Raw genomic sequence first — 27,915 nt, 5'->3', positions numbered from 1 at the left:
CCAAACCACTGGCTCTTGCAGACTGCAAACTATAGCTATCTCCATCTAAGAAGCTGCACCCGGCCCCAAATAGCGGCCATGAAACTTTTGGGACTTTAATATAAACATATTATTTTGGAGCTACCCACAAGACGTTGGTGCAGAGCCTGAGGAAGATGAATTATCATCAAAAGCTCATTCTATTTTTTTTGTTTTATTTTCTTAATGGCCCAATAAAGGTATCACTTATTCCTGCATTTTCATTTCTTAAGTTACTCCTAGGTTTGCAAGCCTTCATGGGAAGAATCGGGGATATCGTTACATGCCTCAGCTCTTGGACTCGCTGGGTTTCCAAAGTCATAGGTGCATTATTCATGCATGTTGAGATTTTAAGCTTCCAAAGAAAGCAACAGTACACAGCCATTAAGAGCTGCAAGATATAAACTGAGTAAGGATTCTGTCTCTGAAGAACATATTAAACTTGACTACAGAAGAAGAAAGACAAAATGGTTTTCTGTCTAGAGCGACCATGCAATGTGATCCATTATTAAAAGGGGATGGAAGGAAGGCTTGACATTCCAGTGTTTCCATTAAGAATGTTGTTGAAAGCATTTTTGGCTACAGAGGGGCTTCCCGAGTAGCAGCTGCAGTGAAAAAAAATTCTTTGCATCACTGTCACATTGCGTGCTATGCATGAGGTGTTCTAATCCACCCTACATTACAAGGTAATTGGAAGGTGGATCCATCAAGGTACAAATTTATTTTAATGGTTGGGATCTAGTTTTCTCTTCTTCTTAATAATGTTGCCTCTAAAGGCACTACGAATTGTCTGTTACAGCAGGATGACAACCTCCATTGACCAGATTTCTTGATATTATACACTTTTTCAGGTATCATATCTTCTATTGTATGTATTATGTCCCAGCTATACCCTTGTAAATGGCATGTTGTTGCTCTCTGATGATATCAGCTTGAACATTTGTGAAGTTATTGATTTGCACAGCAATGCAAATTCCCAGCATCAGGTGTACTGTCTGGAGGATGTGCATTGGCCAAGGTCAATTAAGATGCAAGAAACAAAAGCCTACTTTCCTCTGGATTAAAGAGACTAATTGAACCTAAAGGGTGAAAAACTACTCACTGAATTTCTTATTCTCATATATTAAAGCTGTTTCAACAACAAGACATCTCAACAAAGAGTTTTAAAGCTTTACAAGAAATAGCATTTAGCAGAAAGGAACACCAAATGTTCTTCCCTTCATCAAGTTCTCCATAATTTGGGTAAAATTCTATTTTCTTCCCTTTGAGAAGCAAAGTGCATACACCTGTCAACAAACACACAGCATGAAGTACAGAAGAACTAGGGATTATGAATGATATAATTAACACATCTATGTGTTTTAAATTCTTAGATTAAGCAGCATTCTAGTTTTGGATAATGTACACATTTGCACAATTTTGCACCAAAAAAATTAGCAATGTTTGCACAGAAATGGCAATTTTGCATTGGTCTTTAAAAACAACTATCACAAAACAATTCTCACCAAACTCTATAGAGAATAGCAGGACATTTCTTGTCCTCCTTGCCAGTGAGGAGTAAATGTAACAATTCCTTTGCCTTACCTATGAGACTGGGACATAAGGATTAACATCCCTTTATTATTGTCAGAACTGTTGGACAGCTCAGTGGTTTAGCTATTTGGCTGCAGAGTCAGAAGTTGAAGGTTCAGTTCCCCATTGTGCCTTCTTGACAATGGCTGCACTGAATGATCCATATGATACGTTCTAGCTCTGTAGTTTTAAGTGTATTATTATTAATACCCTTCAAGGGTGCAATAGGATTAGCAGATCTACTTACTTACTTACTTACTAATTAATTTTAATTAATTTTAATTAATTAATTTAAATTAATTAATTAACTTAGTTACTAATTAATTAAATTCAATTTATGTGCTACCCATCTAGCCGAAGACCACTCTGGGTGGTTTACAACATCATTACTGCTATTGCTTCCACTTTACTGGAGCCCTCTAGTGGTTCCTTCAAAATGCACAGAAACGTGATCTTGATCACACTCGCATGGAAAATGTATCTGGCCACTACACTTCTTAAAGTATGGAACCAAGACAAGTATCAAGACTTTTTACCCACCCTATTCCTCCCCTAGTACTATAAACTACATACCTGTGTATACCGTTACATGTTCGCAGTTACTGGTTGTCCTAATCTATATCTGCCAGTAACCAACCAGCTAGGAAACACACAAGACAGCAATTACCAAGGGTTACCAAAGAAGTCATCCAAAAAGCCACCCAAGACTGATACACAAAGGAGGTAGAAGCAAGGAATTCAACAGAGCAAAAAATGCCAATGTACTAACCAGGTTATGCAGTAAATAAAAGTACTGCACTATTTTGGTGTTGGTTCAAAAAAGGAGTAGGCTACTGAGTAATCAAAGACGCATCAGGGTTAGGTTTCCGGGAGATCAGTCAAGAGGAAACCAACAAGGCAAGTACACACAATATATCAGAAATGCAGACCATGTTGTTGACATAGAGGCAAGCAAAAAGAAAGTTCAAGATACAGAGTAGGATTTGTCAGTGTTCTGGGTGCTAGCTGACAATGTTCAGCCTGCAGCTCAGCTGACCTGCTTCCCATTTAGGACCAAGCTGTCAGTTTTCTAGTATCAGCTCTCTGCAGAAGGAAGAGCCATGAAAAGGTCTCTATTCTCAAGGAAACTTCCTTTATATTTAGGCACTGTGACAGTGCCTTCTGGCTCATGCCTTCCTTCTGAGCTGCTCTCCTCGGCTAGCAGGAGGCCCTATCTCCTCTATGGACCCAAGCTCTGGGCTCTATGTGCTTATAGGAGAAATTATGCAGCCCCCTCTGAGGTTCTGGATTATCAACAGCTGCATCTTGCCACAGAGGTTCAGGATTACTGTCCAAGGAGGATTCCTACAGTGAAGGCATGCTCCTTGGACAATAAAAGAAGAGATAGGGAAAATGGAATAAGATGATAAATGGGGGAAAAAATCCCAGCATAGCAGAAGGAGGCATTATCAGTTTATAATTGATCTGAATGTAAGATGGATATAGCAACCACTCATGTGGAACATCACAGTAAAAAGATTATTATGCACATAGGAGACAGTGATGTACTCTTCAACAACAAAAGTTTAAAAATGGCATTTTAAATTTACATTGATATCAACTTAAGAGTTGCTGAAATATCTACAAGATTGAACTCCAGGACATGTTTTGTTAACAGCGAAGAAGATATTAGCTCGTACCAACCAAGACTGACCATAGTTTAAAGTTCAGCCTTGAACCTGCTTTAATGGAAAACCAGGGTGGATAACAAACGAGTATATTACTTGTACATCAGCTACTGTTTATCCAATCTAGTTGAGAAAGAACTCTAAAGCACATGTTGAATACCCTTCAAATTATGCACGTAATTACTAGATATAAGAGAGAAATGTGATATGCAATTTAATAGTCTATTGGGACTTAAAGGACAGGACCAGAAGCAGCATAGTGATCTTAATCCTATTTTAGCCCCAATTCTAATAGTCCTATTGAAATCAACACAATTTACATTAATTACATGCAGTTTACACACAAGTCATTCATTTCAATGGATCTACTCTAGCTGGAAGTAAAAGAGGATTTAGCTTATCACTGCTTCTCACAATACTCTCTTTCCAGACACAAGGCAAGTATGAGAAATCAGTTTGATGCCTACATTATCTGAAGTCTGTATGTTAAAGGCATGACAGTTATGGCAAAATGGAATAAGAGCACCTGGAATTTAATTCCCATACTTTATACTTCTACTGAGGTAGACTACTTAGGTAGTCAAAATATGGATTTCAGCAAACATGTATGAAACAGCTCCAAGAATATGTTCAATTTTTATGTTACTTAGTACTGTACTGAATATTTATAAAGTTACATGTGGTGCTTGGAAATCCAGTTTTAGATGAACAAGAAACAAACAACAGTTTCAACAGTATCAAATGTAGTCCCAACTTCCCAAAATCTTCAGCTCAGCTCCCCCGTTTTGTGATAAGGATAATTCCAAGTATTTAAAGATACCTAATGTCCATTGGAGGTTTTTCAGGCTGTTTGGCCGTGTTCTGGAGGTTTTTCTTCCTAACATTTGGCTGGCCACAGAGACTGGTGAAATGTTAGGAAAAAAAACCTCCAGAACACGGCTAAACAGCCCGAAAAGCCTACAACAACAATCAGATCCCGGCTGTGAAAGCATGCGAGAACACATGCCTAATGTCCTTCATATGCATTGTAGGTACAAAAGAGGAACAATGGAGTCTGTCATCAAGAAGAGGGTCTGTATCTCATTCTTCTTCAGACTCGGGTTTGCATTTAAACTTACCTTTTGAAATGACTTCCTAGAACCCCAATCAACTCTCCAATTCTGTTCTCATTGAGCGGATGCGTGCTGAGGAGGCAGACAATTAGGTCCTTGTTGTCTTTCGTGTGGAAAACCACAAGCTGGTCTTTTCCATTGGAGACACTCAAACCTGTCAGCTGCAGAAATTGACACAGGAATGTTAAAGGCAACATTGTTCCATACTTTAATGGCTGTTTTGTAGAAAGGCACAGAAGGAGACTAAATATAATTAATAGCATTTCCAAGTTTGTAGTATATTAAGCTATCTTTCTAGCATTGCTCCTCCCCAGAAGAAACAAGACATTCTGCTGAATTTTGAAAAACATTCAGAGCACATAAAGCCCTTGACTCTGCCATGAATTGGTCTTCCTTTTTAAAGACACATTATTCTTTATTAGAGTTTCCACAGGTAAATGAATATATTATAGTAGCAAGAATATACAACGAACAGTAAGTACATCAGCGAAAAACAATAGAATCAGAGTGATGATATCCAGAGCACAGTAAACATTAGAAGATCACTTCAGTAAGCATTTCCGTAAATTCATGTGTGATGGAGGTGGATGAGAAGTTCTGCAGTGTTCATTAGTACTGCAAATTAAAGGGAATATCTTCAGTGCCTGATGATGATACAACAGTCATCATCATACTTCCTGAAATCCAAAAATCAGTGATTTTACAAACATATTATCTTTCCCCCAAATTTCTAGGACTTAATTCTTAATTTTTAGGCTTGGTTCTTTGGACCACCCCCAATCACCAGCAATGCTGAGAAATATGCAGCATAAAAATAATAAAGAAAAATTTAAAAATGTACAGATTAGATTGAAGTTGACTAATTATGGCAAAAGACAAATAAATGTGTTCTGATTGTAAATGGTGGTTTATCCACAATACCAAAATACCTCGAAAACCATTTTTCTCTAGGCATGAATGAGATCACAATACACCAACTGCTGTAGGCTATCTTATTAGGAACAGCATATATTCCAATGAGCTGCTTGTAGCAAAGTCCAACAGGCTGCCAGGAGATATTCCAATGATTATTGGCTTCATCTCTGCTCTCAGATACAGATAGCAGCAGACACAGGTAACATCAAAGCAATGTATGAAGGTATCAAGCAGGCTTTAGTGCCAATACAAAAGAAATCTGCTCCCTTGAAGTCTGCTACAGGCGTGATCATCCAGGACCGAACACAGCAGGTGGAACGCTGGGTGCAGCATTACTCTGAGCTATATTCTGGAGAGAATGTAGTAACCAAAGAAGCATTAAAAACATTGAGTGCCTATCTATCTTGGAAGAGTTGGACAGTGAACTAACTTTAGCAGAAATAAAAGCAGCCTTGGATTCCCTCACCTCTGGCAAGGCACCTGGAAAGGATAACATCCCCATTATACAGTTCGGTGGTAATGAGATCATCACCACTGGACTGTATGAAGTATTTCATCTTTGCTGGAGGGAAGGTGGAGTATCACAGGACATGAAGGATGCAAACATCATCACACTGTATAAGAACAAAGGAGACAGGGGCGACTGCAATAACTATCGTGGCATCTCTCTTCTTAGCGTTGTACGGAAGACGCTTGCTCGTGTTGTACTGAAGAGATGACAGGTGCTTGCAGACAGAGTCTATCCAGAATCACAGTGTGGATTTTGAGCTAATAGATCCACCACTGACATGGTATTCTCCCTCAGACAGTTGCAGGAGAAATGTAGAGAACAACAGCCACTCTTTGTGGCCTTCATGGATCTCACAAAGGCCTTTGATTTGGTTAGCAGGGTTGGCCTTTTTAAAATCCTTCCCAAGATTAGATGTCCAACTCGACTCCTTAACATCATCAGGTCCTTTCATGAGGGAATTAAGGGCACTGTAGTTTTTGATGGCTCAACATCAGATCCCGTTGACATCCGAAGCCGAGTGAAACAGGGCTGTGTCCTCGCGCCGACCCTTTTTGGGATCTTTTTTGCTGTAATGCTGAAGGACGCTTTTGGAACTACATCAGAAGGTGTCTATCTCCAAACTAGATCAGATGGAAAGCTCTTTAATCTCTCTAGATTGAGAGTGAAGACAAAGTCCAACTGAAATGCATGTGGGACTTCCTGTTCGCTGATGATGCAGCTGTTGTTGCCCACTCTGCTGAAGACCTCCAACAACTCATGAATCGTTTTAGCAAGGCCTGCCAAGACTTTGGACTACAATCAGCCTGAAGAAAACACAAGTTATTGGCGAGGGTGTGGACTCACCTCCCTCTATTACCATATCCATGCAAGAATTGGAGGTTGTTCATGACTTTGTGTACCTTGGCTCAATGATCTCTGACACTCTCTCCCTAGATGTCAAGCTGGATAAATGCATTGGAAAGCAGCTACCATGTTCTCTAGACTCACAAAGAGACTATGGCTCAATAAGAAGCTGATGGCATATAACAAGATCCAGGTCTATACAGCCTGTGTCCTGTGCACACTTTTGTACTGCAGTGAGTCCTGGATCCTTTGTGCACAGCAGGAGAGGAAGCTGAACATGTTCCACATGCGTTGTCTCCGATGCATTTTTGGCAGGACAAAGTTCCAAATAGAGTAGTCCTAGATTGAGCTGGAATTTTTAGCATGTATACATTACTGAAACAGCAATGTCTACGTTGGCTTGGGCATGTCATCAGAATAGCTGATGGTCAGATTCCAAAAGATCTCCTGTATGGTGAATTAGTGCAGGGAAATCGTCCCAGAGGGAGACCATAGCTGCGATACAAGGATATCTGCAAGCGGGATCTGAAGGCTTTAGGAATGGACCTCAACAGATGGGAAACCCTGACATCTGAGCGTTCAGCCTGGAGGCAGGTGGTGCATCACGACCTCCTTGTCCAGCAGGCCAAGGCAAAGAGGCAGTCCCGAAAGCAGCAAAATCAGGGAGCTGGACAGGGGACAGATTGTATTTGACTTCAGTTTGGAAGGGATTGTCACTCTCAAATTGGCCTTCTCAGCCACATTAGACACTGTTCCAAGTGGTAACAGAGCATGTTACCATAGTCTCTTGAGACTGAAGGGTGCCTAATCTAAATCTGAATATTACCAAGTCTTTGAGAATGACCTGATATTCAAGGAATTAAATCCAGCAACATTTATTTAGTGGGATATAACAAAAATTATAATCATAATCTCCCTACAGACGGAACTACACTACTTATGGGACAATATTTATGCTTGGACTGGCTCTAGATGTGGTTGTAATTTTTTTTTTTTTTTGGCAGACCCTTTGGAATGAATGGGACTAATTTAATGACTAATTTAAGTCCCATTGATTTCAACAAGCCCACTCTAACTCTGGATCCAATTCAATGCATTTTGTTGGCTCAGAAATAATGAATTACATTTTGTGAAATAATTATTCATATTGATTTTATTGTTAACTGCCCTTAGTGCTCTGCATTAATCAGGAGGGATAAAAGTGCAATCAATCAATCAATAAGTGAAAAAAAAACCAATGGCCAAAATTCTCTTGTGTAAAGTTTTGCCTGTGCAAGCTGCTAATGTCATCAACCACAGGCTTTCACTGGTCATGAAAAGGCTTCTATTTCCTCCAGACGCAAGGTTGCAAAGCTCCCTTGGAATCACTTTGTACCTAAGAAACCTTTTGGTATTCTCAGGATGCGCAGGAGTCTTGAACACCTGCAAATTGCTGCCAATGGTCCTGATCCCCTCATAATGACTGTTGGTGGCGATTTTCAGGCACTAATGGCTCCCCCTTCCATTCTGAGGTCCCATAGGCTTCCTGAGGTCAAAAGGAATTCCTGGGGTGGGGTTTAAATACAATTTTTTAAATGACCAGCCAAGCCCATGGATGATTACATCATCCATTTACCATTTACATGTATGTAACTTTATGCAATAGGATTTTGGTGTATGTTTATATTCTGGGTTGTGTTCAACACACACAAATGTCTATCCAGTAATTAGAGATTACTTTAAACAAGTACTCAGCAAGGCTTTGTTTCTGGTCTCTTTTCACAGCTACTTCAAAACAAAATTTGTTGTAGCATCACAACATGCTACAACTTCTGACATGCATAAAGTAATTTTCATCTTTACTGAGTGACATGGTTTTCCCTACATATCTAGTATATTTATGGGTCTTGCTTTATGCAGATTCTAGTATCTTGGCCTTTTAAAACTAGTTTCTGGGTACAACTGTTTAATCTAGTCAAAAATCCCAAAAGAGAAAATAATTTCTCTGATACAAATCCAGAACTGTTCTTTAGTTCTCAAGCTATTTCAACATTATAAAATAAATTGAAGCTATCTGTAAGAATGAAAATAACTAATCCCTATAGCATTCCCTTAAAAAGTTAATGAGCAGTCCTGTGTTTCATGACAACAGGACTCCATAGTTTAAAGCAGCCACATGGGAACAAATTCAGCTTTAGTCCTAGCTCTTCCTAAAGCAGACTCTTTGAAATGAACTGTGTATTTTGGTCAGGAGTAGCTTTAATCCCATAGATAATCTGTCTAATCAAGACAGGGTTAATGTTGGAATTGACCATGGACTATAAATAAGGATTTTTTAAAAATTAGTGAATTTATTAAGCCTTCTTTTATAAACGCTTGACTATTTTAGGAACTTAGAGCGATATGTAAATCTTATGCCCTAATTTAGAATGAAACAAATTGAAAATGAAATACTGGAACATTGTTAAACATTGACAAAGGTGTATTCAAATGAGAATATCAAAGAAAAGAGTAAGATAATTTGATTATCTTGACTGCTAGCTTCTTTGAGAAACTTTCACAACTTTCAAGATTGACTCGTTTTAGCACAAAAGGAAGAATCTGTCTGTTACTTTTGAACACCTCACTGTCACTGATTTCTATATAGGAAAATCAAGATTTCAAATAATCTTGTGTGTTAGAAGTCTTGTATAATACTTGAATTCTAGAACAGGAATTCATAATTTAAAAATGGATGCCATGTAGGCATTATGGGGTTTGGGTGCTGAACATCCTCGGACACAGTTACCTCAGAATTCTAACTGTGGAGATGAGACAGCAAACAGGCCTCATATTAGTTCAACCCTTTCCTGAAAGTTCTCTTTAAAGATTTCCTATATCCAAACAACACAATTCTTAAATTAGTCTGTGCCTGTTCAAAATAAAAGTGGAGTTGGATTGGGAAATGAATATGTGAAGCCAGTGCTTTCGCCTGAGCTTCCCTTCAGACTAGGTAAAATCTCGGGACAAAAAAATTGTCTGAAGAGCAGAATACAAAATCAAGAATGTTTAAACTATAAACAATCTAAGTAAATAAAAAAGCATTTTATTTCAGATATATTAAAACACTTATACTACAGCATTTTAGTTAAATTTAATTGGAATATGAAGCCAACATGTTCATTTCAGCATGCAAATGAAAGCAAGAGGGACGGCAAGTCATGTGAGCACTTATATTGGCCTAATAAATAATGTTTTGTTAGATGGGCCTATGTCTAAAGTGGCCCAATGTCTTGGATATATTTACAGATATTTACTATGTTAAGTAGAAATGATGTTCTGGTCACTAATTTACAGCTTTGATTTTGCTAAGTACTGGGTAATTCATCTTCAAGAAGTGATCTTGCTTAGTGTCATTACACATGTGCTAAACAACCAGGAAGCAATCTTTAATTCTAAGGCTATTTCCCTAAAAGCTGGAAACTTGGTTTAAATTGGCTCCTCTTGGTGATTTAAATAAATACGTTCTTTTTAAGGGATTCCCTGTTATACCCTAAAGTAAATTCTTAGCTTTCATTCCTTTAAAAAAAAAACTCTGCCTTTTGGGAATTTAATCTCTTTAGAACAGAGGTAAGCAGCATGGTATCCTCCAGATGTTTTTTGTTTGCATAATCCAGTGCACTACAGTGGATGGCTTGGGTTTACTGAGTTGTAGTTAAAAATATTTGAAGGGCAAAGGTTTCTTGTGCTTAGCCCTGCTTAAGCACAAGAAACCACCTCTAGCAAGCAGAAATGGAGTTACACACTCCAAGCTATTGGGAAATAATAAACCATCGACCACATTTAGCCTCAGCGATTTGCTATAGAGTACAAGAGTGGGCCTCTTCTGTAGGGCAGCTTCATTTAAATAATTGATTTAAACCTGTTTTTGGCAGCTTGGCAACAGAAAGGATAATTGTGGTCTGCCTTGTGAAATTGATGCATGGTGAAGCAATTGTGTGATGGCTTTGTACTATATTAACTCTGCAGGAATCCACTGAAGCCATATTTTCAACATGCCAAATTCTGTTGTGAGGAATGGCCCTGATTTAACAGAAGAATCATGTAAAGCAGTAGTAAAATTTACATTATGTACTGTTTTTCTCTGTATCAACCTCTTTCAAAAAATAGTTTCACTTTGATTTTTAAACATACCAATATATTTTGGCTTTTATTTTCTCAAATATGCAATTATATATCTTGCTTTTTGTTCTTGTTTTTGTCTTTCCTGTTATCTTCACTGATACATCTAAACATGTCCAGCAACACCAGGTGCAAAAATCATTAATAGTTTCAAGACACTAGAGTTTCTGCAGCTATAAGCACACCAAGGGATATGCCTTTCCATTTGGAGTTGTCTTTTTTTTAAAAAAAGATAGAAGTGACAGAATGGTTTTTTGAGCTAGAAAACAAGCTGCAGCAGGACCAGACATCAGCTGACTGCCGGAGATCTCCATGGCAACGCCTTCCCTAGGGATGTTGCTATGTTGACAAGACAGCTTTAGAAACAGCGGTAGTGAACACGACTGTCAGGCAAGGCTAGCCCCTGGAAACGTTCCAGAGACAATCTACCTTACAGATTTAAAATAAATAAACCTTGTCTTGTGAGGTGGGGTAGGTGCAGCAACAAATACCAACAGCCCATTTTATCTTCATCAGGCCAAACACCTGAGTTTTGTAGACGTAAACCCACCACCTTCAGCAGGGTCCATGGTTTTCATTCTTTCAGTACATACACAAATATTAAAGATCCCAATATATGCCAATATCAACCAGTAACGGACAGAGCATGTGCAGATTCCAATGCAAATATTAAACTACTTGTGATAAGGTAGGCAATATAATATACTTTAAAATGCTGGTGTGAAAAAATAACATCCCTTCTGGAAAATAAAGTGAGTAACTAGACCCAAGATATTACTTAGAGTGCTGTAAACACAAATACTTTCCTCCATTTCTTCTGTACTTGGGAAAGCTTCATGGTAAGTTGCTGCTTACACAAAGTTCCACAGATACACCAGTGACCTACTGAGCTTTATATCAGGGTGATTGCTTGAAATCTGGCTGGTTTTCAACTTCGGTCTGGTGATGGGAAAGAATCTTGCACCTACAAATCTTCCTGACAAATTCAAGCAACCTTCTTCAGTGCTAAACAGGTTCCCAGTCTCTCCTTTATACAGTACAGTCGGGTCTTGACTTGAGAACTTAATCCATATTGGAAGGCGGTTCTCAAGTCAAAAAGTCTGTAAGTCAAGTCTCCATTGAGCTACAGTGCATTGAAAACCGATTAATCCCGTAACAGGCCGTTTTTGTTCCATTTTGGTTTTTTTCTGGTCTGTAAGTCAAATCTCAGTCTGCAAGTCAAACCTAAATTTTGCGGCCAGAGAAGTCTGTAACTCAAAAAGTCTGTAAGTCAAGCCGTCTGTAAGTCAAGGGTCCACTGTACTTATAGCATTGAGTGGTCCTTAGGAGCATTTGGTTATGAAGAAGTGATGGCAGCTCCTCGATGAGGCTTACAGTAACTATGCTTACCACTTACTTGACAATTCCTTTGATGTTTTTGCAAACAGGTGGTAACCTAAAATTATAGCATGACAGTATTACAAAGAAAGCTTCCGTGTCCAATCTGTACCACATAGTTTCTGAACATCTGGTTTCAAGACACTGGAGACACTCACACTTTTTTCCTACAATCTAACTGCTATTCCTTACTGCAGCAATAGTTTTGCTGTCCTGTGTGATGCAAGAGCTGACAGTTTCTAATCTCTTGGTAGCTGCTGAAGCAGTCCAGCCAAGTTTCCTTACACTGACGTGTGCACATGTGGAGGGTAAAGTAGGCAATATCAAATGTACACAAACATGGCACCAGCAATTTTTCTTAGTTAGATGTCTGATTTGTTTATTTATTTATTTACATTTTTAGAGCCCTCTTCTGCAATGTACTCAGGGAAAAACAATACAGTATTATAAAATATGACACAGAGAATGCTAAATTCAAAACTTGTGATTGGATATTATGTTTAGTTAAGTAAACTGGAAAGAAACAAAACAATGTTAAAGGTTTTCTGTTCTTCACTACTCTTTAATCTGGCAAAGATGTATGTGTGTGTAATGTGGGACCATGTAGACCTTTTACTTGGCTTAATAAAAGACATTGCCCTAAAACAAATTTTGATACCCTCGCATGCACTTGGCCAACAGAACAATCTATCTTTCTGATATGAAGCAATCATGAAAACAAAGGAACTACTAGGGTTGCTCAAAAGACTGAGAAAATGTATTTTTACACTTTTTCCAGAAGCAGCAAGATGGGGGATACACTGTAATTCCAAAGGGAATACATTCCATAGTTGGGAGCGACTGGGGTGAGGATGTGCTGAGTGCTGACTGACACTTGGAGCCATGAACATCGTGTTCAGCTGCTGTTCATGCATTGGAAAAGAAAGCCAGAATACAAAAATCAAAGAACAGCTGCTAAGTGAGACAGATGGACACTTTTTGATAGAAGGTCAGAGAACTGAAGTCACCTCCTAATGTATTTTCTGCTTTCAAATAAAATGGCCATATAGTGGAAGGAATCCCTGTGTGTTTTTGGCTAAACTATTCAACTGAGCCATTCCTTCCAGTCACTTATTATAGAAGATGTAATTAAATTCCACTTGGACTGGGCTATCACAAAACATGCTGATACATTTTGTGAAACTGGGCCCAGCAGACTGCTGCTTTCAAAAACATTTTTTTCTAAAGGGGAGATTGTTCACACTCCTTGTAGTATTGATAGAAAGCTGAGATAAGTCAGCTATCCAGCATACCAAAAACTGGTCTGTATGTGGAACACTACCTAATGCTATGCAGACAAGGAAGGTGGTTTTAAGAGCAAAAGTCACTGCTGACTCTATGATAGAAAACCTTTTGAGATTTCTTTTGCTTCATCAAGCAACAGGATAGCCTATGGATGGTTTTATTCACAATATAGCCATGTCATTCATATGATCTCAAATGAAAACTACAAATATTTGTACACTTTCCACAAAAACTGATTCTTAAATATCTCAGAATTTATTTGCTATAGTTCCACTGGTAGAAAGCTAAGTCTGCTTAAAATCAGCAAAGCCTGGTTAAAATGTGTTAACTCTTGTTTAAATATTTGATACAACAGATAGATCTTAAGTGCCATATCACTTCCTACCAGTGTGTTATAATCCCAAATGTCCTCACAAAATTATTATTATATGTCCTCACAAATATTATTATTCCCAAATTCCTTGAAGTCACGAATGCTGGGATAAAGCAGAGGTGGGGAGCTGTGGCCCACCAGATTTTGTTGGACTATAATTGTCAGCATCCTTTGCTTCTAGGTATGCTAGTGAAGCCTGATAGGAGATGAATCATGTAATATCTGGAAGCCCTTCCCATAACTGACCTCCCTGATATATTAAGAACTACACAGAAATTATCCAGCTTATATTCATAAAGCCACAGAGCTGGAAGACGACATACGTGTAATGTTCACTTGAACAGCCTCCAAGGGCAGACAATTCATTACACTATTCAGGGGAGGTGTGTGTCAGCAGTTTTTAAATCCAAGATGACAGTAATACTCACTTGAACTCTGAGAACACAAGTAACCTGCATACAGGATTGGTAAAAATAGTGAAGAAGCTAACAGTTTCCTGTCCCTTTTAATATTCCATCTACAATTGTTCCAGCTTGAGCCAAACCTCTCTTAGAAGGCAGAAAACTCCCAGCTAAGAACCAGGTTTCTGGTAATGTTCACTAAGAATAATGTTGACCTACAAAAGAAGGCAAAACTACAAATCAGCAGCCAACTAGATATGATGTAAGGAATCTATGACCAAGATGTCCCTCTTAAATAAAACACCATCAAACTAAGTTAGCATCTTCTTTAATGCAGAAAGGTGTGTGCATGTGTTAGCATGTACCATTCATGGTGATTGAAATCACACTCAAACTTCTGGAAACAATTAGTCCAGTGGTGGGAAACAAGGCACCCATGTTTCCTCCCTGCAAAAAAATAACTTAAGAGGACAAAAGGCTAAGATCAAGCCTAGGAAAACAATGAAGAAAGAAAGGGGCTATAAATATTTTCTCAATCTTCAAAGCAGATGTACAGTATGGTGTTTCTAGAGTCGATGACAACATGCTGTAATAAAGGCTCTTCCATCTAGCTTGGCTCGCACACTGGCTGTGGTATTTCTATTGCTCCTGTTGACTGGACAAATACTCACACAACAACCATGATCTGAATCCTTTAGGAGTGGAAAGAGGGGAACAATCCCCACCTATGCTTGTTGGATCTCTCTCACAGTTCAAGGTTATGAGCCAAAGTGGGGTTATCTATAGATAAGACAACCTTATACACTTCACACAACTCTGATCAGAAATCTTATTAATTAACAGAAGAGAAACTAGATTATTTGCAAGGTAGGACTTCACAGTGATAACATCAGCTCTAATACTTACATTGTACAATGGGATCATTTTCATCACTTTGTAGTGCTTTGTAGGGTCCATCTTATACAGATGCCTGTCAGTGATAAAAATTGCTCGATCTTCCACTTTGTTGAAGCGATTTATCTGCAAACAATAAAATCCCCATTTGTATTAAAAGCCACTCCCTCTTAAAAACAAAACAAAAACAACAAGTCACACACTTTGAAAACATCTGACAGTAGAATTAATGTGTTTTGCTGGGGTGTGATATCCAATCCTCAGCTGTAACTTTAGAACAACAACCCTAATGCAGCTTGCATCTTTCTTGACCTGCATGTAAGAAAGATGTGCCTGGTGAAATCTATTTTGTCAAGAACGTTTGGACTTTACATCTAAGAGTAACACTTCTGGCAAAACCCATCTTGCCATGAACTTTTGGAATTTTAGGTTGTTCACACTGGTATATGCTTGATGAAGTGAATGGTCCTGAGCCACAACAGCTAGCAGATTGTATGATAATTTTTTTCAGTGGTCTATAAAGGTATCCTCCTTCATGGAGAGGCTATGGGCTATGCCGTGCAGGGACACCCAAGAGAGACAGGTCATAGTGGAGAGTTCCGACTAAACACAATCGACCTGGAGTAGGAATTGGCAAGCCACTCCTGTATCTTTGCCAAGAATACCCCATGAACAGAAACAAAAGACTAAAAGATATGACAATGGAAGATGGGACCCTCAGGTCAAAAGGCGTACAACATGCTACTGAGAAAGAGAGGAGGACAAGCACCAGTAGCTCCAGAGCTAATGAAGTGGTTGGGCCAAAGCCGAAAGGAAGCTCAGCTGTGGACGTGCCTGGAAGTGAAAGGTAAGTCTGATGCTGCAAAGAAAAATACTGCATAGGAACCTTGGTAAGCTGGATGTGGTCAAACAGGAGATGGCAAGAAGAATGTCCGACTCTTCATGACCCCATGGACCACAGCACACCAGGCCCCCCTGTCCTCCACTGCCTCCTGGAGTTTGGTCAAATTCATGTTGGTAGCTTTGGTGACACTGTCCAACCATCTCATCCTCTGTCGTTCCCTTTTCCTCTTACCTTCACACTTTTCTAACATCAGGGTCTTTTCCAGGGAGTCTTCTCTTCTCATGAGATGGCCAAAGTATCGGAGCCTCAGCTTCAGGATCTGTCCTTCCAGTGAGCACTCTGGGCTGATTTCCTTTAGAATGGATAAGTTTGTTCTCCTTGCAGTCCAGGAGACTCTCAAGAGCCGCCTCCTGCACCACAATTCAAAAGCATCAATTCTTCAGCGGTCAGCCTTCTTTATGGTCCAGCTCTCACTTCCATACGTACATCACTACAGGAAAAACCATAGCTTTGACTATGCAGACTTTTGTTGGCAAGGTGATGTCTCTGCTTTTTTAAGATGCTGGCTAGGTTTGTCATCACTTTCCTCCCAAGAAGCAGGTGTCTTTTAATTTTGTGGCTGCTGTCACCATCTGCAGTGATCATGGAGCCCAAGAAAGTAAAATCTGTCACTGCTTCCATATCTTTGCCTTCTATTTGCCAGGAGGTGATGGGACCAGTGGCCACCATTATCTTAGGTTTTTTTTTTATGTTGAGCTTTAGACCATTTTTGGCATTCTCCTCTTTCACCCTCATTTCAAGGTTCCCTAATTCCTCCTCACTTTCTGCCATCAGAGTGGTATCATCTGCATATTGGAGATTGCTGATATTTCTTCTGGCAATCTTAATTCCGTTTTGGGATTCCTCCAGTCCTGCCTTTCGCACAATGTATTCTGCATATAAGTTAAATAAGCTGGGGGACAATATACATCCTTGTTGTACTCCTTTCCCAATTTTGAACCAAGCAGTTCTTCCATATCTAGTACTAACTGTTGCTTCCTGTCCCACATACAGATTTCTCAGGAGATAGAGAAGGTGAACAGGTACTCCCATTTCTTTAAGAACCCGCCAGAGTTTGCTGTGGTCCACACAGTCAAAGGCCTTGCATAGTCAATGAAGCAGAAGTAGATGTTTTTCTAGAACTCTCTGGCTTTCTCCATAATCCAGCGCATGTTAGCAATTTGGTCTCTAGTTCCTCTGCCCCTTCGGAATCCAGCTTGTACTTCTGGGAGTTCTCGGTCCACATACTGCTGAAGCCTACTTTGTAGGATTTGAGCATAAGGGCTAGAGTGTGAAATGAGTGCAATTGTACGGTAGTTGGAGCATTCTTTGGCACTGCCCTTCTTTGGGATTGGGATGCAGACTGATCTTTTCCAGTCCTCTGGCCACTGCTGAGTTTTCCAAACTTGCTGGCATACTGAATGTAGCACCTTCACAGTATCATCTTTTAAGATTTTAAATAATTTGACTGGAATGCCATCAACCCCACTGGCCTTGTTGTTAGCCAAGCTTTGTAAGGTCCACTTGACTTCATTCTCCAGGATGTCTGGCTCAAGGTCAGCAACCACATTAGAGGAAGCTAAAGAGCAGCATTCTGTGGTACCTATTTCTGCCAGCAAAAAAAAAATCCTATGGTTGATCTTGCTACTAAGAACTCCAAATTTGGAATTAATTGTGGATGCCATTTGGATATATTAAACCACTGCTCATTCTACTGCTGGGATATTCACCATCTGATCAGTTTTTCATCCTTACTTGCTGCTGACAGACACCCAGCTGAGTGATAGGAATTAAAGTGATACCTTTCAAAGCACAGCCTTGAAAATGACTTACCCCCTACATGTTTACTTCTAATCTGGGCTCTCTTTCATATTTTTCCACTTGGCTTCACAAAGCAGGAGGAGGCAGAGTATAAAAAACAAAAAATGACCCTGATCGATTTTTGCAAGGTGATTTCAGGTGGCTTGGAATGCAACATGACTTTTTCTAAATACAAAATCTTGGAGATGGGAATAGAAAAAAAATGGTTTAACCCCAACCCAACTCACAAATCACTCTTATAAGACAGGAAATAGTTGTTCTTCTTATCTACTAAAAATTGGACAAGTATAAATGAATTAAAAGACTTACACATAAAATAACGTTCTAGGTTTTTTAATGGAGTGTTAAAATTAAAAGACAGAGCACAAAAAGGGAACATTTTGGGAGAGAAAGAGGACATCAGGAAAGGCAGACACAAAGACCTAATTCAATTTGTTACTCTCAACTACAGTAAATCCACTGAATCAATGGACTGTATGTAAGTATTGACTTACCAAGCTGCCACTGATTCAAAGGATCTACTCTATCTGCAACCAGCAACTAGATTTAGCACCCATGTTTTTAGTTACATCATGAATAAATCATCACAGAGACTGTAAAGTAGGATCCAGATGGAGTTGCTTCAGATCAAGCTGACAGAGGAGAATGCACTGTCTCAACTCTCCATCAGCTTTAGCCAACTGGAATGGTTGCCAGTAAGACACAGTTCCAGGAATAGAAAGAGCCAAAATAGGAAGATTCCACATTAGAACAATCCTCACATACTCTGCAATTATTTCAAAGCTGAAAATAGGAATATTTTACATACTCTTATTTTCTTACCAAGATCTGGGTTATGCTCCTGTACTCTGTACAATTGCATGTTATTGAAGGAATCCAAAGTACTGTACTACAACAGAATTCACCACATGCCAACATATAGTGAAGAATTGATAAATTTACAACATCTCTTGATTTTACTGATATAACTTTGCTTCCAAAACTTCAGCCACTTGTTATGTGACATCAGGCTCAACTTAAAAGGCAATTATTGTGACACATTCCCTACTTTCCAGAGAAGTTGGAAGTTGCTAGGTCAGCATTACTAGGATTTTGCTTTCTTTGGATGAAAGATCACTGGGATAGATAGTGTTCTGTTCAATAACAAGTTGTCTTTTTCTAACAATGTAAAAGTAGATGACACAGAGGGCCTCCCTAGGACTGGGTAACTGGGACATACAGCATTCCTGCCATTTTTGGACAACTGTAACTAAAAACAACCAAAGACATTTGCAATTCCTCCCAAGACCCCTCTTTCAACAGGGGAACTTGGATGGGCTGGCATGTGCATTCCCATCTGCTCCTTGCACTTACAGCATCTGAACAGCTTAAGAGAGCTCAGTAACTGTTGCATCTCATATTTCCTCCAAGAAGCTGAAAGTACCATTTGGAAACCTGTAAAGTAGATTAGGCTGACCAAATCGACCCTACCAAGATTAGCCATAGTCAGTGAATTGCATGTTTGAACTTGGCTGGGCATTCCACATCTATGCCCAATTCACTGTGAACTGCTAAACTGAAAAAAGACCTAGACAAATGGCAAAGTAACTAGGTACTCCTTTTGGGACAGTAGATTAGGCTAGACATCCCTCTCTTGTCATCAGTGCCTTTACATTATTTATGCATGCCCTCATAGGTTTTATAAATGTACACACAGAGCATTGTCAAGAGGCTGCCCTAGGGAGATCATGATGAACTTGGGAGAGAAGCCAGAAGCCCTCTCCAAAGTAAACAATGCCTTTCTGATTTTGACTGCCATCCCCCGGTCTAGCAAAGTACCAAAATTATAGAAGAAATATTCCTTTTATTAGTTACAAGTATGCATTTTTCCAACTAGTTTCCCTTTTGTCACACATATTCTTAAACTTATAAAAAAAATCCTAACCCACTACAAATAGCTTTTGACTATTAGCAACTGAGAATCATGTAAGAGGAACTGCACAAAGAGCTGTCTGGCCAAAAGCATAGTGATGGGAAACTCACACTCCTCTTGTATAGACTGTACACTGTCCATAGTATCTATTTATGCATTCAGATCCACTGTTCGTACATGAAATATTTCTCATTTATATGGAATGCTTAGCTCAGCTATTGCAAGGAGACCCATATGGAAACACTCTGAAGAGCAAAGGTAACCTTTAGGTCTCTTCCATTAACACTTCCTTCTTTTTGTATAATCAATACCTAATTTGCTCTACTCTTGCAGTTTCAGCACATTCACAAAGACAGATACAGCTTTCTCTTCTCAACTGCTACAGTCAAGGGGAAAATATACTTATAGGCAATGAAAACACTGGAACACTTGCTAACTATTACTAAGTCATGCTTGCTCTGGCAATGTTGGGAGACTGCTCTGAACACTATGCCTTCAAAAGGAAACATGGTACATTATTCTCAGAAATGGGTGTATGTGGTAGTTTCAGGCAAATGTGACCTAGATGAATACTTTAACAGAGAAGAAAACTGACATTAATATATGTGGTGGTGGACTGAAGAAATGTAGCTGCAACAATGTGTTACTAAAATCTTGAATAACATGTCTTGCCCTGTGGGCTTAAAGAAAGGGGGTTTACTTTTCCCCTAACTACAAACTGCTTTCATTGCTCATCTGGACACCAAAATTCTTACTGTTTTCAAATGTATGCAGGAAAGTACAGGTTGCCTACCTGATAACTGTAGTTCTTCAAGGGACCATCTATTAAGAAAAATATAGGGATCTTGTCCCTGTACACATATTGAAATTTTTCAGTGCTCATAACTTTGAAGTGAGGCTCCTATCCCCTGCATGTACTATGTAAATGCGCCCATACCCTAGCACCCTGCTTCAGTTCCCTTTCTGCCAAAAAGGACCACAAAGGTGCACTGCAAGGAACTGAGTGGGCAATGCATATTCATAGATGATCACTCAAATGACTTAATAGTTACAGACAAGCAATCTGCACTATTTCTTCATGGCCTTTGTGACTCACACATATTGGTAAAAGCAAAGTGTGCTGCTTATATACCAACCCATAAGGCTTAAAGCACTATCTCTGTGTTTTACAATTTAATTATGCAGGCAATTTAATTATGCAATTTAATAATGAAGGATGGTAGATTAGATAGGATAAGGAGGCAGGATACAATGTTGTGGTTAATGGAGAATAGATTATAAAACTGCTAGTCCAAAGAAGGCCTCCTTCTGTGCACAGATATCCAGACAATAGTGTTGCACACTTCAACAAAGATGATGGAGAGGAAATCACATAAAAAGTGCAATATAAAGTGACAGTTTGAGTGGAATGAGTCCAGAAGCCCTCCGGATGAAAGGTCTTGGTGAACTGATAAGTGATGGTGATAGGCTGTAGAATCAATGTGGCAAAATATGAAGAGGAGACAAACTAGCTTTTATGATGTCTACCATAACAAATGAATAGATGGTGAGAAAAGGCAGAAGAGAAAAGGCATTGTCTGTCGAGCACTCTCCTAGCATATCTCCCAATCCAAATTAGGTGATGGTGGGAAATGCTGGGAGTGTAATGATTTGGTTAGGATGGAAAGATGTGACCATTATAGGCAAGAAGGTGATACTGGGTCTAAGCATCACTTTAATCCTGTAAAAAAAAAGGAAGGTAGTAAAGTCACAGGAACTAGGTTCATTGTTTTTATTGGCCACTATAAAGTAACATGAGAAATAACTATGAGCTTGCAAAATAGAGAAAGTGGCTGGATTGTCTCCTTGTCTAGAAGATCTGCCAGCTTGTCCTGGAGTACTTGGGATGGTTTTGTGCTGCAGAACTATCCCTGCTGAGGGAGGGAGATGAAATCTATGAGATATCCTTGGGTGAAGAGAAGGAGTATCAGGCATCATACATGATGCTGTTCCATATGGCGCCAGAGTAGTAGAGTGAATTGAAAAGAAGAGATTATAGAGACTTTTGTTCCAGGGAGGTCCAGGGGAACACTGTGAGAAAGTCAAAGGCAACTCTTGGCAGAAGAGGAAAATCTTCTTGTGAATGTGGATTGTGTGCAAACACACTTGTACAGGTGACATGCTGTTCTAGAGGGAAGTGTGCTCCATGAGGCTTGGTGAAGCCTGGCAGTGGTAAGAAGATGACAACTGATGTCATTATCTCTGCTGACCATGCTGATGGTACCACTGTTGAGTATCAATGGCCATTCTCTTTGCCATGTTCTTGCCTTGCACAGATTATTGAAGGCCTCATCCATTTTGGAACTGAAGAAGTCAGTGGCATCAAAAGAAAACTCATTGATTCTGGTGCATGTAACGTAGGTTACACCTGTCATGCAGAGTTAGGCATGGTGATGTAAAGCTAGAATACCTGCCATGAGCTTTGATGCAGTCCATAATGTGCTGATACAATCTGGTAACCAGCAGGATGATGAATCTTGGGAGGCAAAGGTGGTGGCTAATTGCAGTGGTCTTCCGGGAATTACTGAAGTAGTGGCTTAATCATCTTCCACTCTGATGGCAATGGAAACCAATTAGAATCTGGATCCCAGAGCATGCATTTCTTACACAGAGATGTAATATTATGAAAAGTAATGGGCATAGAATAACTACATAATTTCTATGCTAACAATGAAATAGAAATCGTTGAAGATTTTGTACATCTTGGTTCAATAATCAATTCAAATGCAGAGTAAAGCCTTGAAATCAGAAGATAAAACTTCAGAGGACAGCCATGAAGGAATTAGAGAAGATCTTTGAATATAAAGATGTGTTACTGGAAACAAAGGCCAAGATAATCTATAATGTTGCATTCTTAATTATTATCTATGGATGTGAAGGTAGGACAGTGAAGAAATCCAAGAGAGAGAAAAAATTATCTATTTGAAATATGTTTGCTGGAGGAGAGCTTGGCTGACACCATGGATCACCAGAAAGACGAACAAGCCTGAAATTTATCTAGAAGCAAAAAATGATGATGCTGATGACACATGATATGACAAGATTAACTTTGATGTTGTGGTTTAGTCGTTGTGTCCAACTTTTCTTGACCCCATAGACTAGAGCACGCCAGGCCCTCCTGTCTTCCACTGCCTCCCAGAGTTGGGTCAAATTCATGTTGGTAGCTTCGATGACACTGTCCAGCCATCTCATCCACTGTCATCCCCTTCTCCTCTTGCTTTCACACTTTCCTAACATTAGGGTATTTCCCACACAGTCTTCTCTTCTCATGAGATAGGCAAAGTAATGGAGCCTCAGCTTCAGGATCTGTCCTTCCAGTGAGCACTCTGGGTTGATTTCCTTTAGAATGGATAAGTTTGTTCTCCTTGCAGTCCAGGGGACTCTCAAGAGCCTCCTCCAGCACCACAATACAAAAGCATCAATTCTTTGGCGGTCAGCTTTCTTTATGGTCCAGCTCTCACTTCCTTACATCGCTACTGGAAAATCCATAGCTCTGACTATACAGACCTTTGTCGGCAAGGTGATGTCTCTGCTTTTTAAGATGCTGTCTAGATTTGTCATCACTTTCCTGCCAAGAAGCGTCTTAATTTTGGCAGTGATCATGGAGCCCAAGAAAGTACAATTTGTCACTGCCTCCATATCTTCCACTTCCATTTGCTAGGAGGTGATGGGACCAGTGGCCATGATCTTAGGTTTTTTTAATGTTGAGCTTCAGACTATTTTTGGCACTCTCCTCTTTCACCCTCATTAAGAGGTTCTTTAATCCTCCTCACTTTCTGCCATTAGAGTTGTATCATCTGCATATCGGAGCTGTTGATATTTCTTCCAGCAATCTTAATTCAGTCTTGGGATTCCTCCAGTCCAGCCTTTTGCATGGTGTATTCTGCACATAAGTTAAATAAGCAGGGAGACAATATACAGCCTTGTCGTACTCCTTTCCCAATTTTGAACCAATCTGTTCTCCCATATCCAGTTCTAATTATTGCTTCCTGTCCTACATAGAAATTTCTCAGGAGGTAGGTAAGGTGGTCAGGCAATCCCTTTTCTTTAAGAACTTGCCATAGTTTGCTGTGGTCCACAAAGTTAAATGCTTTTGTGTAGTCAATGAAGCAGATGTTTTTCTGGAACTCTCTGGCTTTCTCTATAATCCAGCACATGTTAGCAATTTGGTCTCTAGTTCTTCTGCCCCTTCGAAATCCAGCTTGTACTTCTGGGACTTCTTGGTCCACATACTGCTGAAGCCTACTTTGTAGGATTTCAGCATAACATTGCTAGCATGTGAAATGAGTGCAACTGTACAGTAGTTGGAGCATTCTTTGGCACTGCCCTTCTTAGGGATTGCGATGTAGCCTGATCTTTTCCAATCCTCTGGCCACTGTTGAGTTTTCCAAACTTGCTGGCATATTGAATGTAGCACGTTAACAGCATCATCTTTTAAGATTTTAAATAATTTGACTGGAATGCCATCACCTCCACTGACTTTGTTGTTAACCATGCTTTCTAAGGCCCACTTGACTTCACTCTCCAGAATGTCTGGCTCAAGGTCAGCAACCACACTATCTGGGTTGTCCGGGATATCCAGATCTTTCTGGTGTAAATATTCCTGCCACCTCTTCTTGATGTCTTCTGCTTCTGTGATGTCCCTACCATTTTTGTTCTTTATCATGTCCATCTTTGCACAAAATGTTCCTTTAATATCTCCAATTTTCTTGAACAGATCTCTGGTTTTTCCCTTTCTATTATTTTTCTCTATTTCTTTGCACTGTTCATTTAAGAAGGCCCTCTTGTCTCTCCTTGCTATTCTTTGGATCTCTGCATTCAATTTTCCTGTAACTTTCCCTATTTCCCTTGCATTTTGTTTCCCTCCGCTTCTCTGCTATTTGTAAGGCCTCGTTGGACAGCCACTTTGCTTCCTTGCATTTACTTTTCTTTGGAATGGTTTTTGTTGCTGCCTCCTGTACAATGTTACATCCTCCATCTATAGTTCTTCAGGCACTCTGTCCACCAATTTAGTTCCTTAAATCTGTTCTTCACTTCCACTGTGTATTCATAAGGGAATTGGTTTAGATTATACCTGACTAACCCAGTGGTTTTCCCTACTTTCTTGAATTTAAGTTTGGATTTTGCTGTAAGAAGTTGATGATCAGAGCCACAATCAGCTCCAGGTCTTGTTTTTGCTGACTGTATAGAGCTTCTCCATCTTTGACTGTAGAGAACATAATCAATCTGATTTTGGTGTTGCCCATCTGGTGATGTCCATGTGTAGAGTCGCCTCTTGTGTTATTTGAAAAGAGTGTTTGTGATGACCAGCTTGTTCTCTTGACAAAACTCTATTAGCCTTTGCCCTGCTTCGTTTTGAACTCCAAGGCCAAACTTACCTATTGTTCCTTTTATCTCTTAACTCCCTACTTTAGCATTCCAGTCCACTAAAATGAGAAGAACATCTTTCTTTGGTGTCAGTTCTAGAAGGTGTTGTAAGTCGTCATAGAATTGTTCAATTTCAGCCTCTTCAGCATTGCTGGTTGGTGCATAAACTTGGATTACTGTGATGTTGAAAGGTCTGCCTTGGATTCGTATTGAAATTATTCTATCATTTTTGAGATTGTATTCGAGTACAGATTTTCCCACTCTTTTGTTGACTATGAGGGCTACTCCATTTCTTCTACAGGATTCTTGCCCACAATAGTAGGTATGATAATCGTCTAAATTGAATTCGCCCATTCCCATATATTTTAGTTCACTGACGCCCAGGATGTCAATGTTTATTCTTGCCATCTCCTGTTTGACCACATACAGCTTACCAAGGTTCATAGATCTTACATTCCAGGTTCCTATGTAGCATTTTTCTTTGCAGCATCAGACTTTCCTTTCACTTCCAGTTGAGTCCGCAGCTGAGCATCCTTTCGGCTTTGGCCCAACCACTTCATTAACAATGGAGCTACTTGTACTTGTCCTCTGCTCTTCCTCAGTAGCATGTTGGATGCCTTCCAACCTGAGGGGCTCATCTTCGAGCATCATATATCTTAGCCTTTTGTTTCTGTTCATGGAGTTTTCTTGGCAAAGACACTGGAGTGGCTTGCCAGTTCCTGCTCCAGGTGACTCGCATTTAGTCAGAACTCTCCACTATGACCTGTCCGTCTTGGGTGTCCCTGCATGGCATAGCCCATAGCTTCTCTGAATTACTCAAGCCCCTTCATCACGACTAGGCAGCAATCCATGAAGAGACAAGATTAACTAGAAAAGAAAAATGTTTTAATTTTTTCCTTTAATTTTTCTTTTCAAGATGGACTAGAAAAGAAAAATGAAAGGGAAAAATTAAAGATTTCAAGAAAATGGGAAAACCAAATACAAGTGTTAAACCAATACTGTTGTGCTTAGATTGATGTAGGGCAGGGGCGGGCAATTAATTTCTATAGGGGGCCACATGAAAAATCTGAACTGTGTTTGGGGGCTGAACCAACTTTACTCAGGTAAAAAAGGGTGTAGCCCTGGTGATGTGAGTCGAACGAGTGTTCCTTTATGAGCAGATACCTTCACAGAGAACATGAACTGGGAACACATAAAGTGGGGGCATGGAGAAGTCACTGGTTCTGAAGGCGGGAAGCAGGTAGAGTTGTATGGCTGTAACTTTAAAGGAGAAGTGGGGTGTGGACTGGGAAGGAAGGAGGGAAGGAAGGAGAGATGTGATGAAAGGAAGGCAAAAAAGAAAGAAAAAGACAAGGAAAAAGAGAGGGAAGGAAGGAAAGAAAGAAAAAGGGAGAAGGAAGGAAGGACGGGAAGGAGAGAGTGCTGTAATCATGCATTGGAGAAATCATGGCGGGAGTCTGCATGAAGATCCTGAGAATAAGAGTGAGGAGAACTGTATGGTAGAGGGCACTTCCTGGGCAGGCATGGGCGCAAAAGGAAGTCCACCAGACGGTGGTGGGAAGCATGCAGAAGAGCCCCATCTGCCGGCGCCCCCCCCCCCCCGCGTCCCTCGCCTCTTTCCACCAGGCTGTCAAGGTGGAAATGTTACTTGCTGGCTGTCAACACCCAGCAAGTAACATTTCCTCCAGAGGCCGGTGTAAGTGGCAAAGAGCGGCAGTCCACACGGGGATTGCAGGAGCCTGAGCCCGAAGAGGGCTCGCCCATCCTCCAGCAGCAGCAGGTCCCCGTGGGGGCGGCTGGCAGGGCGGGTGCCGCACTGATGCCTTCCGCTGTGAGGGAGCCACTGCGGCCAGGCGCCTCGCAAGAGCAAGTGGGGCAGCGGTGCCAGGAGGCAGCAGTGCTGCTCGGGCAAGTGGGCGCTGCCGGCACGCTCGTCGCAGCTCTCCCAGTGGCACCACAGGTCAGTCTCGTACCAGTGGTCTGTGAAGATGGCTGTGACGAGCAGCGCCAAGGAGCAGAGGCTGAGCGACAGGCTGAGTGCTCCCACCAGCACCCGCCTGTCCCCCATGGCAGCCTCCCCCCTTCAGCAGATGCCCCTCCGGCCCTCGGAGAGCCCGCGCATCGTGGCCAGAGGGGAGGCCGAGAGGGCGTACCCGCCGGCGCATGAGCACCCGCGCTCTCTCATCCGACCAATCCGCGGAGTGGGCAGGCAGCAGCGGCAACAGCAGTAATGGTAGTGGTGGCGCCATCCATCCTGTACTTCTGGTCCACTCCCGAAAGGCAGGCTGTGCCACACAAAGGACAGCATGGGCACTTGCAGCACCTCTCGCCCAGCACCAGGCTTTCTGCCGTGCTGAGTGACCAGAGCTGGACTGGCGGGCCGGACAGGAGCAGCTCGCAGGCAGTATGTGGCCCACGGGCCGTACTTTGCCCAGGTCTGGTTTAACACAATAAAAAAAATCCATGGCCTTGAGTTTGCAAGATTGAGCAGAGCTGTAATAATATAATTTTTGGAGGATTATGAAAAATTACTGACACCCTTCCTTTTTACCTCCCCTGCTATTTAGGACAGAATACTTAAGATTTTCCAATAACAATAATGGATCCAAGATACTGGATAATTTCACAACAGACATAAAAATTTTCAATTGCATAGGATGCACAGAAAAGTATTTTCAGAATGGATCACCTTTTTTATTATATCAGTTGTGAATGCTAACTACTGCCGGTTACTGCTCGCGCCCAATTCAAAGTGCTTACTTTGACATATAAAGCCCTAAATGGCT

General features: G+C 40.5%; 1 protein-coding gene across 1 annotated transcript in view; it reads right to left on the bottom strand.

Moving 5' to 3' along the window:
- Window positions 1-27,915, bottom strand: part of MYO1D (myosin ID) — a 218,128-nt gene that overhangs the window by 65,381 nt on the left and 124,832 nt on the right. The window contains exons 20-21 of the mRNA XM_020798051.3: window positions 15,120-15,233; window positions 4,376-4,530 (exon numbers count right to left, since the gene is read on the bottom strand). Of these exons, the coding sequence (XP_020653710.1) occupies window positions 4,376-4,530; window positions 15,120-15,233 (269 nt within the window). The remainder of the gene's footprint in view (window positions 1-4,375; window positions 4,531-15,119; window positions 15,234-27,915) is intronic.

This window comes from Pogona vitticeps, chromosome 6 (assembly GCF_051106095.1).
Source record: "Pogona vitticeps strain Pit_001003342236 chromosome 6, PviZW2.1, whole genome shotgun sequence".
NCBI lineage: Eukaryota > Metazoa > Chordata > Lepidosauria > Squamata > Agamidae > Pogona > Pogona vitticeps.
Note: the sequence above shows the minus strand (reverse complement) of the source record. Positions and strands in the feature narration are given on the sequence as shown.